General features: G+C 35.0%; 1 protein-coding gene across 1 annotated transcript; it reads left to right on the forward strand.

Annotated features, from left to right (window-relative positions):
* Positions 1 to 1,054: 1,054 nt before the first annotated feature.
* On the forward strand, positions 1,055 to 7,063 carry LOC306869537 (T-box transcription factor TBX5-like; the record flags this gene model as incomplete). Its single annotated transcript, XM_079416290.1, has 8 exons — positions 1,055 to 1,195; positions 1,787 to 1,881; positions 2,348 to 2,467; positions 2,941 to 3,088; positions 3,921 to 4,073; positions 4,165 to 4,256; positions 5,050 to 5,186; positions 6,666 to 7,063. 8 exons carry the CDS (start codon positions 1,055 to 1,057, stop codon positions 7,061 to 7,063), a joined length of 1,284 nt encoding a protein of 427 aa, XP_079272416.1.
* Between the last annotated feature and the right edge of the window lie 5,476 nt (positions 7,064 to 12,539).

Consider the following 12,539-nt stretch of genomic DNA (forward strand, 5'->3'; position numbering starts at 1 on the left):
CGCGCAGCCGTCGCGCACAGAGATGTTGACGGAAAAGCGCTGAGTAGTTACCGAACAACTTGGAGTCTAAGCCTAAATTCGGTCCCAGATATGTGAGTACAGCGAATTTCTCTTCTTAAGCTATTTAGGATGTTCCTCAATTTTGTATTTGTATTTGGAAAGCGCATAGGAACAAGCAGGTTTATCTTGGAGGACAAGAGGTGTTCGCGCAATGTGGGTGTTTATGGTGAATTTTGTCGCCGTGTGTGAGTTTGGACATGGCGTGTCATGAGTGTGTGAATGAAAAAGGTGTGACGACATAGAAAGCATCACATAATGGGAGACAGAGAATGGATGGATGGAGGGAGAAAAGAGAAACACGGCAGAAGAAGAAGGGCAGAGCTCGGCAAAGGGGTTTGAGGAGAGAGGAAAATTAAAACGCCCTAACTCTTTTTGCAGATATATGTATTTGTATTCAGGGAGGTTAAAATTATAGGCCTCTTGGAGAAACAAATCAGTGGGGACGAATTTAAAATTGCCTTTTTTTTCGGAATTAAGTCAGCAACGAAAAGCTCTTTAAACAATGAGGTAAGAGACGACAAAAATCCAAGTAGGCTACATGCGAGGAAAATATAAGTTAAAATTAATCTAAGTTATTGGATTCTGTAGGAATAAAATGAATATTGTTATAGCAGCCTGCAATTTGAGAATTTCTGATAGTCGGCATAGGCCTATACATTTTACATTTTTAATTCTTTTAAAATAGGCTTTACATTAAGAACCAAAGCGCTCTGTCCTAAACTTCTCTCCGTCAAATGCAAAAATCGCTGAAAACGCGAACCAGCAAATCATTGTATCAAGGCAAAATTATTTATCTACCAGGCTACTTTATTAGCTACACAATAATTAAAACAAATACATAATTACAGTTAATGTGGATTTTTGTATTTCTTAGTTTTTATTTATTTAGGCTATACATTTTTTTATTTCCAATTCTGAAGATCACCTGGTGAAAATATTTTTACCATTTCCTTTGCGCATTTTTAGTTCACCGTAGTTAAACTCAGTCGGGGATATGGCGAATTTAGAGTTCGGATGTCAGCAGTCATGTTCCGGCGGCGATTCCCCAGCGATGGGATTCGAGGAGGAAGATTCCGGTCATCACGGTCGGTGCAAAACCGGGTCTCCGCCGCTGCAAACTCAGCTCTCCCAACAGGTCAGCCATAACTGTGCACGTGCAGCAAAATGCGAGGCCAAAATTCTGCTGTGAGAATTTTTGTCAGTATTTGTTTTTTATTGCATTATTATTATTAGCCTATATTATTGGTCTAGTTATTTAATTTTAAGTGGAATTATTTATTGCACATTGGAAATTCACTAAGAAGATGGCATAGCCTATTTGCAAATGAATTAATGTTTATATAACAAGCAAATAGCCTATACATTTTGTAGCATCACTATTACAGGAGTGCATTATTTGTTACATAGTGTATTTAGATCATTTCTTGTTATATGACTGTCTAATGTACACGCGAATCTTTTTAATTTGCTTTCAAATTCGATATTATTAACAACCAGTCTCGACTATTTTCACAATTATGATTTGTATGGACTAAAAACACTGGTAAAAAACAAACAAACAAAAAAAAAAAAACACCCACAACCTAAAAATCATTCTTTATTTAAATATCACGTTATTACATTGTTTGCATTTGTCAGTATATTTAGGCAGTAAAAAAGTTAATAAATATATATATATTTATATAATATATATATATATTTTTTTTTTGCCGATCCTGGCGCGCAGGGTATGGAGGGAATCAAAGTTTATTTGCACGAGAGAGATCTGTGGGCGAAATTTCATGAAGTCACTACAGAGATGATCATCACCAAAGCTGGCCGGTGAGTGACTCTTTTTCATTTTAATTTTTTCTACCCCACAATGTATTAAGATAGAACATAAATTTTTCTTTTTATTGAATATTCGTGGATCAAAACGATTTTTAACACACAATTCCTCAGGCAGGGAAAAGCCCCTGGAGGACAACATTGAGAAATAGGACACTTCATATTCAAACATGCTGCTCTACCAAGATTTTATTCCCCCCCCCCCCCCCCCCCCCCCCCCAAATAACTCTATTTCCATTTTGCTAGTGTTTTTAACCAGATGAACAACTGATGAACTGATGAACAACTGATTTCTCTAAATATGTGTGATACCTCATGCCATTACATGCAGTGTCTTCATGGATCAGGAAAATGTTGACAAAAAAGACAATACTCCACTGTATTAATATTTTTTATTATTACTACCATTATTATTTGAATATTGCTGTTGGCTCTCTAATGGATCATTGATCTTTTACAGACGAATGTTTCCCAGCTACAAAGTGAAGGTAACAGGCTTAAACCCCAAAGCAAAATATATCTTACTGATGGACATTATTTCAGCCGATGAGCATCGGTATAAGTTTGCAGATAACAAATGGTAAGAAAATATAAATTATAATTTAAATAAACTATATAATACTAATAAAATACATAAAGTAATAGAAAGGTAAACATTTATAAAGATGTTTGATTCTTTTTCAAGAATTAATATTAACTGAGATTTTGAGTGGTGATTGAATGATTCTATGAAAGGTTATTGAGCTGTTGAACATAACTGACTGAAAATGATATAGGTGTAGCTAAATCAATGGAGGAATGCTAAGAGAAAGTTATGCATAGCATAAATACAAATGAGCTCTGTTGTGTGTGAAATGATGCAAAAATAATGAATTTATAAGCCTTGGTTACTGGTTAGTGAATATTGTGCAGTAAGTGGAGGATTCACACAAAGCAGAGAAACTCAACTGTGTCTGACACAGAAGTTTATTTTGTAACCTGAACTTTTATCTCAGAATTGTGGAGCAGACAGAAAGTCCTTATCATCTCGTTTGTGTCCTATCTGCTCTGTAGGTCCATAAGGGGTAAAGCTGAGCCGGCGATTCCAGGCCGACTGTATGTGCATCCAGACTCACCGGCTTCAGGAGCTCACTGGATGAGACAGCTCGTCTCTTTCCAGAAGCTCAAACTCACCAACAACCACCTGGATCCTTTCGGACATGTCAGTGATGATGCCAGTCAAATTTGATTGGTTATTTACTGATGAACATAATTCAACTCTCCACTGGTTTACAGCTTAGTTGGATTAAACTGGACATGGAACAGGGTTTCTGTGGGTCTTTAAAGGGTCTTAATTCACCCTTCCATAAAATAAGGCTCTAAAAATGTCTTAAATCAGAGCAGAAAGTCTGACATTCATAAAGTCAATGTTGCTTTCAATGCTAAATATCTTCCTCAGTGTTTTCATCTTCTTTTCCAAAACAAATTTCTAAAAATCGTCAAATCAAGATACATTTACTTGAGTTGCAAAATGAAGATAAGACGTTGAACAAAATTAAATGAGTTTATCTTTAAAACAAGAACAAATATCTGTTAATGGGCCATGACAACTTGTTTTTTTTTTTTTTTGTTAATTTTTTTATTGCCAGATCTTTTTTTCCATCACAAACTTGCATAATTTTGATAAATTGCACAGAAAGAAGACTTCTTATCTCCTGTCATTTTGCTTCTCAAGTAAATGTATCTTGATTTAAAAATCTTTTGACATTTGCACTGAAAAACAAGACAAAAATACTGAGGAATAACATCAGTTTCTTTGCAATGTGATCTGAAGGTATAATATGGATTGGAGCAGAGGGATTCAAGCATTTAGCAATTTTTTTTTTTGTAAATCAAACCAAATTTTGAAGTGTTGCTAATACAATACATTTTTAATTTTTTAAAATTCTCTTAAAAATGTCCTAAAACATCTTAAATTCACCCTCATAAACCTGCAGAAACCCTTATGTAACCAATGTGTTGATCAGGAGATCTCTTCCTGTTATTTGCTGCAGATCATTTTAAATTCCATGCATAAATACCAGCCTCGCCTGCACATTGTGAAGGCAGACGAGAGGAACAGCTTTGGCTCCAGCAACACAAGTTTCTGCACAAACTCGTTTCCTGAGACGACCTTCATCGCTGTAACGTCCTACCAGAACCACACAGTAAGCAGCAAGACCCCTGTGATCGTAGAAAAAATGCATACATTTGCAGAAAGCAGCAGTGTGTTCATCTTTAATCCTCTGTTTTTTTTAGATCACTCAGCTGAAGATTGAGAATAATCCATTTGCTAAAGGTTTTCGTGGAAATGACGATATCGAATTGCATCGCATGTCCCGTACACCAAGGTGGAACACACATATTTTAAACATTTATACGTATGGAAATATTTTACTTTAGTGGATCATAGCAGCACCATGAGTTTGTATGTGAGTAATGATGAAGCACTAATGTATTGTATTATTTTATACATGTCCTATGTGCCTGCATGTCATTGTGTGTTGCATCTCAGCCACTGATGTTGTTTCAGATACATGGAGAATATGTTGTCCTTAGCAGGGTTTAGGAACAAAAGTCAAAGCTTTGTGTTGCATGTTGACAGTATTGAATGTGACACACAAGAGAGAGATATTTATAGTGTAACAATATTAAGAGCAGAGCGGCACAACACACTGTCACACAGAGGGGTCACTGAGGGGCTAATGTGTGTGTGTCTAAGTAAATGCGTTTTTGAGAGAGAGAGAGAGAGAGTGAAAAAACAGAGAGAAAGAGGAATGAGTCAGATTGGAAAGGGGGTATAGAAAAGATTTTTAGCTACTGTAATTGTCTCTTAGCTTAGAAATTTAATTAGAAACGATCAGTACTGTGCAAATTATATCCGTTACCCTTTGCCGCCCCACCATGCCAATGCAAATCATGAGCCTGCTCTCTCTCTTTTAACACCCTGATACATCAACTCTAGTGCCAGTGTTTCGTGACTCTTCCCCTAAAAGTTCCCTGATGGACTGGGCTTCTAAAATATTCTCAATATATCTTTTGTGTCCTTTCTTTAAATGTCATTTTCCCAATTTCTCAAATATTGTCTGGGTCTCTGCTGTAGGAATCAATGCGTCTGATGCATATTTTACCCTTTATTCACAGTAAAGAGTATCCACTTGTACCACGTAGTACCGCAAGGCAGCGTGCAGCTCCACCCTCTCCTGACTCCTGTCTCTCTCGGTCAGAATACACTGTGACACAAAAGCCCAGTCCTGGCTACACCTGCTCCGACATTTCAGGTACATGGTGCAAAACAAAGAGGTTGAATTTCTGTGTTATAATATTTTGATTATATGCAAGTTTTATTTACACAAATGTAAATTTACTGTTACATTTTTGTGGAATTTAACTTTTTTCAAATTTTAAATAAAGTAACTGAAAAAGATGAGTGCCTTAAAACTTTCTAAATTACTTAAAACTACTCATTTAATTAAATTAAATTTAATCCAAGTTATAATTAGATTTTATATTTTTCAGTATTTCTTTATTGTATTTTTTCCTTTCTTGTAGGCTATGTTACTTGGAATTATTGTGGGCTTTTTTTTAAAACAATGTTCTTTGAAGAGATTTAATAAAGGTACAAACAAAAAAATTAGGTACGTAGTACTAAGGTTTAAAATTGACAGCTTATTCTCTCACTTCTAAAATGAAACAATAATTTAAAATCTATTTGCCATTAGCAGCTCTCAAGAAAACTTGAGTGTGCATTTCGTCAGATATCTTGTTAGCACATGATGTGTTTGTTTCTTTCCTGCATGCAACAACTAATCCTAACCGTGTTGAGATGTTAGTTTCATGAACAAATGACTCTTATCAACTCTTTTTCTAACACATATTTGAATCAGACTCACTCGGTCAGTGAATCGTTTAAAGCTGTTAACATGGGTTCACAACTGACTCCCTCATTGAACACCAAGTTGTTTTTTTGGGGTGTTTGCTTTGAGATTTGCAGAAACACATATTCTGTTCATAGAGTCAATTCTAACCGTTATCTGTTTCATAAAAAAATATTTCTGCCAGTTGAGTGAGGGAGAGGCTAAAATGTTGATTGATAATGGTTGTAACATATAAACAACCAGTCAGTAAATGGACTGCTGAAAGTCTAAAAAGATGAAAGTACATTTAAATGGCACAAATACTGTCAAGGGTCACTTGAGCAACATTATATTGGAACAAATTCATACCAAATATAACAAGGAACATCATATTTTATAACATTTAAGTAGTCATAGTCTCTATTATAAACAGTTATGTAATTTGACAGAGAAGTCAGTAAATTAATATGAAGGAATTCTCTGTATTGCTTTTTTAAAGGTGTTCTACATGTATTTTGCATTTTATTATGTTGTAGGGTTAAAGGAACTGTTCATAAACTTAACAGGTAATTTCCTGGCTGATAACTACCAGTTCCTTTTCCAGTTTTCTACAGTTTTTTTTTTTGTTGATGTTTTAGGAGCCAAAGTCACAATTATTTTTGATGTCTAGACCCTGTTCTGCATGTGACAGAGAGCACTCTGTAAACCTTTTGGCATCCTACACGCCATTATTAATTCAAAAGCTCTGTGGCAGTCTTCTAAGCAACCAGTTATGTAAACCCAAAAGAATGACTAACTCTTTAAAGGCAAAAATCCATATTTCAGAGCTGATTTATTATGCTGATTATGCTGATTTACTAATCTGCTGGAATGATTGAATTAGGTTTGTGTTTCTCTATACAGGTGACCACACCCTCACTGGAACCCCTCCCACTCATGACCCCACCTACCACCTCTTCACCTACCAACTCTCTTCGGAGGTGACCCCTCTGCACAGCGCCCCCTGCAGTATGGACACCGCACAGCACCAGCCTTGCATGTATGGAAGCTCTCAGGTGGGCATGGATGACCTCAGGTGGGCATCTTATACAGACAGCACAACTTACCAAAGCTTTTCTTCAGCTAAAGAAATGGGTGGGACTTTTGGTCCACCCACTGACCTCTCTCAGGAACTGTATCCACAATACACCTGTGAGGTGGGTGTCCAGTCACACTGCATGATGACTGATTTCTCACTTTATGCTTGCAATCGATCATTCAGCCAAAACCACCAACCAAACAGCTGGTGCGGGGGGAGCTGAGCAAGTGTGCCTGACGTGTGTGTGTGAGAGAGAGAGAGAGAGAGAGAGAGAGAAGAAAAAGAATGAAAAAGAGTCTGTGAATAATTGTGGTAACATACTCATAATTTTATCCTTAAATCACAAGTTTGCATCTGTTTTGCTTCACAGTTTCTATCTTGTTTTGAATAAGGTCTAGCAAATTAAAATTATTTTAAATTATTTAAAAAAAGATATATATATATTTTTCAAGTTCTGCTAGATCATCAAAATGACAATAAAATAATCTAATTCAACATCAAAATTAATATAATTTGCAATATAGTATCTGCAATTCTTATTTCACATATTGGTAAATATTTGTATGTATTTTCTTAACATTTTTATAATTTTATATATACTTTTTATAGTAACATTTTATATTTTCTCATGCATTCTGTCATATATACGTAAATTAAAATATAATAAATTAATAAAATAATAATAATAATAAATAAAATAGATTAGAAATACACACACACACACACACACACACATACAGTCACTGTGGAGCAAGTGGAAACTAATGGGATTTCAGGATAAAAAAAAATTGAGATTTTAATTTAAAATAGACAAAATTTCCTCTTATTCCAAACCCTGTGATGAATGTTTGCATGTCCCTATAGTCTTCAATGATGTGTGTGTGAGATTTTGTGTACATGTGTATCAAATATCTTCTGGTAAAGATGCGTGAATTTCTGTTACCATTACTACAGGTTTTTTTTCATCAAGATACAACTAAACCAGGAATTTATAAAAGGGAAATAAAGTTAAGGAGGTGGCTTGCTTCACTGTGGTCAGTATCTGTGAAATGTTAGGGAGAAACTATTTCACTTAGAGAATGCTGATGTACAAACACTAACAAACCCAAATGCAAGAAAGTGCCAGATTTAAAACTCTTAAACCTCCTGTCATACATTGTCTAGCTTCAGATGGGGGTCCTTTATTTAGTTTACTGTTACTCTATTCTGATGAGAAAAGGGAATGCTGGGTACTGCACGAGTCATAGTCCGTTAAGGGAGCAGTGATGTTACCAATCCTGTCATGGCCCAAGGCAAGAGATACAGAGAGAGACAGACAGAGAGGAGGGGAGGCATCAGCTGGACATTTATTTATAGACACAACATGCAATAAGAATTTCATGAGTGAAACATGGTCATTTTAAAGAAAACTTTTAATGTTGTGAAATTCATGTTTCGATTATTTATAATGATGAACTATTTATTGATTTTGAGTTCATAATTTGTGTTTGCTGATATTTATTTGTAAAGCGTCTTTAAATTTATTGAGCAGTTTGCTTTACCCTGACAAATGTAACGTTTCTGTGTTTTGTGAAGGTGTTTTCTGAAACTTGTTTGAATATGAAGCTGAAATAAAATGCTCATCCACAGCAATGTCTTTTGTGTTGATATGACGTAGTACTTCATTCATAGATTTTGATATTTTGTATGGAAGTTATGCAGTATATGTGTATGTGTGCATGCATACACGTACAGCAAAAGTTTAGTAGTGTGTGTGTGTGTGTGTGCGCCTTAGAGCTGTAATTTCACACATTGTGTTAGTGTTTGAGCTGTTACAGGGAAACAGAGAGAGAGAGAGAGTTATCAGAAATTTGTCTTCACAAAAATGACTGGAAAGTTCTTTAGGGGAAAACAGTTTATCATCTAAAGGCCAGGAAATGTTTATGCACTTTAACAATGTTTGCTGCTTGGAGGAAAATAATGCAGTTCTGTTATGTCCCTTTTAGCAGTTTATATGCTATCATTTCCATAAATGATTGACATTTTGAAATGACATTTATAATTATTACATAGCTATCAATAAATTCCCCTGCCTCATCTCAGCGGAACAGTTTTGGGTGGCTCCTATTGATGTACTCTTTCAGATGGAAATCTGAACCCAAATCAAGTCTTTGAAAAGCCTCTGACCCTGACTGGATTTCCCGGTCCAGCTAAGCACTTATTTACTGCTAATTAAGTGATCTGAGCTCATTTTCTCAAACCTAATAGCATCATCCAGCTCCTCCAGGAAACACGCCACAGCCCCCAGTACACTCTGGTACACGCGCATGGTCGAATAAGGGCCCTTTTACCTCCCTGACATTAGCCCGTAATGCTATTAACCCGTTCATCGTTAAGATGCCCACTTAAGCAAAATGCGAAAACGAAAGATACCCACTTAAGCGAATTTATTGCACAGTGGGAAGAGATCGAAAATCTTAATGTTAATGTAGAGTAGGAGTGCAGCTCACAACTAATCTATGTATTCATAATTGTTTCTCTTTGTTCCTCATTTCAAGCTTTGACCCAAAGAAACTTTATCAGCTTTTTGATACCCAGCTGTGTATATGTGCGTTTTGTATTTTCTGTGTATTTTGATTTCAGCACTGGCTGGAGTTCATTTAATTTGTTTTTAATTTAAGGTAATGCGTTCCAAACCTTGTTGAAAACATGACAACAAATGTTTAAATAATAGGGGGTATTATAATTAATTCTGTAAGATTTTATTTTATTTTTTAAAGAAATTAATACTTTTATTCAGTGAGCATTAAACTAATCAAAAGTGTCAGTAAAGACATTTATTTTTTAATTCAAACAAATGCTGTTCTTTTAAACTTTTTAATCATCATCATGTGACACTGAAGACTGCAGTAATGGCTGCTGATAATTCAGCTTTGCCATCACAAGAATACATTATATTTTAAAATACATTAAAACAGTAAACAGTTCTTTTAAACTCTAGTATTATTTCACATTGTTTTATTGCCATTGCGATCAAACAAATGCAGCTTTATGCAGCAGTGAGCATATGAGAACAAATCTTACCAACCCTAAACTTTTAAATGATAACCCTAACCCTAACCCTAAACTTTTAAACTTATAGACACATAATGGAGTAAAGTAGAAGTTAAGTAGGCACTGGAATTTGAATTGAATTGAAAACAATATTTTTCTTTATCTTCAGATTTGTACAATACATTAGACATTTGACCCCAAATTTTAATTATAAATGTATATAATTTTTTTTTTTATATGAAGTCTCCAACATCCGCTTAAATTTTTAAAGATAATATATTATAACTTTAAAAAAAAAAATATATATATATTCTTTATTTAACCTGAAATCTATTTTCCAGCATTTAGGCCAATGAACAGAATTTGACAGAAAGAGAGATAGAAATAGTCACCATATAGTCAGCAGTTGTCAATAATCAGCACCAAATACCAGCAGCTGTAGAGATCGAGAGTGGGTCTGTGCATGTGTGTTTGTATCTGCTGCTTAGTGGACCAGAAAACACTCATATGGAAGTCCCTCCCCCAACAGTTCATCCTAAGAAGACCCTATGGAGACCTCATAATCCTCAAAGTCAAAGCCTGCAGCCAAACACAGACAGAGAAGACCTCAGCAGACTCCTCAAAAGCATTACATCTTTAGTGTGTTTTAGTTGCAGATCAGCAACTAAATCAAAAAGCAGCATGCACTCATGTTACCTGGTCAAATACTATTATTTCTGTTGTGCACTATTAATAATGTATAATTTAAAGTTTAGTATTAATGAATGTATTTAATCCACCAAAAAACCCGATCACGCTTTTATTGTTTCTGATACGCACTTTACTGTGTCTGATATAATACAATGATCAGAAACATACAGATGACCCACAGGCACGAGTGCAAGAGTGAGGAAAAGAGTTGGGCTAAACTAATGTTTACTAACGGCACACTGGCGCTGTGGAAGTGAACGGGCCACTCCCGATGCCCCCCACCCAGCGCACCCCACCTCAAAATGTTCTGGGGCAGTGTGCTTCGGCAACAAGGAGCCACTGTCACTCTCCATTAGCGAGAGAGCCCTAATCCCTCCATGCAAAACTGCCATAATGATATCACTAACCACGAGTGGCACCGCCGGCCATGTAGTGTCTGCATATCTGTGTGTGTGTGTGTGTGTGTGTATACGACCTAATGTCCACAGCTTGACCTTTCACAAACACTTGTTTCACTAATCTGAACCTTTTTTAAAATGTCTTTCTACATCTTGAATGTCTTCTTGAATATAGTTCGAGCAAAATGAGATGTTTGGCCTCCTTTGTGACCTTAAAGGGAATATTGTTTTTGAATGACTGTTTCATAATCAGATCAGAAACACATGAAAACATTAGTTTTGTCCTCAGTAATAATATTATGAAAGTATCTTGTGCTGCATTTAAGCTGCATTTATTTGATAAAAAATACAGTAAAAAAAGTGATATAATTCACATTCATTATAATGTAAGACAACTGTTAACATTCTGTTTCTGTATATTAAAATATAATTTAGTGATGCAAAGCTGAATTTTCAGCAGCCATTGATTCAGTCTTCAGTGTCACATGAGCTTTCAGAAATCATTCTAATATTCTGATTTGAGGCTCAAGTATTATCATTTATTATTTATGCTCAGTTATTAATAATGGTTCCTAATATTATTTCTGTTGAAAACAGTTTTTGTTACTTAATATTGTAGACACCGTGATGTTTGTTTTCTTTGATGAAAAGAAAGTAAAAAAAAAACACAAATGTATTTATTATAAATGTCTTTATTCTGTCACTTTTTATCCATTTAATTGCTGGATAAAAGTATTTAATATTTCTTTCTTTCTTTCTTTCTTTCTTTCTTTCTTTCTTTCTTTCTTTCGATTTAACATTTGAATGGTAGTGTATCAGGGTTTCCACAAAAAAACAAAAAAAATAATAATAATTTAAGCAGGAAAAACAGTTTTCAGCATTGCTAATAATAAGAAATGTTTCTTGAGAAGCAAATCAGCATAGAATGTTTTCTGAGACATGAGACACTGAAGACTGGAGTAATGATGCTGAAAATTCAGCTTTCACAGGAAAAACATAAAAAAATGTATTTAGATATAAAACTTTTTTTTTGTAATGATATTTCAAAATATTAGTGTTTTTACTGTATTTTTCATTAAATAAATGCTATTGGTGAGCATACGTTACGGTACTTAACCATTTTTTTCAAAAACATTAAAAAAAAAAATAATAATCTTATTACAAACATTTTGACCCATAGCTTTAAATTGACTCACTCTCATGTTGTTTAAAACTTGTATGACTTCTGTGTTCTGCTAAAGAAATGAAGACATTCAAGTTTGGAACAACGTCAATGTGAGAAAACTCTGTTATAATTGACATTTTTGGCTGAACAATCGCTTTTATTCAGTTTTATTCTGCATCACCTGTAACTGTTTTACCATTAGTCTCCCCCTTTCTTTTATCCCTCTCCCTCTCGTTCTCTCTCTCTCCAGCATTCGTGTTCAATATTGTTTACTCCCCATAAGCAAGCCCTCTTTTTGCAACACTAAACGGTGCATTACAACTATCAAACAAACAAACAAATGCTCCCTGACCCTAGCCCAGCAGGACAGCTGCGGTGTCTTATCACTTATCAAGAACGTTAAGCAAGGGTAA

The sequence above is a fragment of the Barbus barbus genome (genome assembly GCF_936440315.1).
Source record: "Barbus barbus genome assembly, chromosome: 5".
NCBI classification, from domain to species: Eukaryota; Metazoa; Chordata; class Actinopteri; order Cypriniformes; family Cyprinidae; genus Barbus; species Barbus barbus.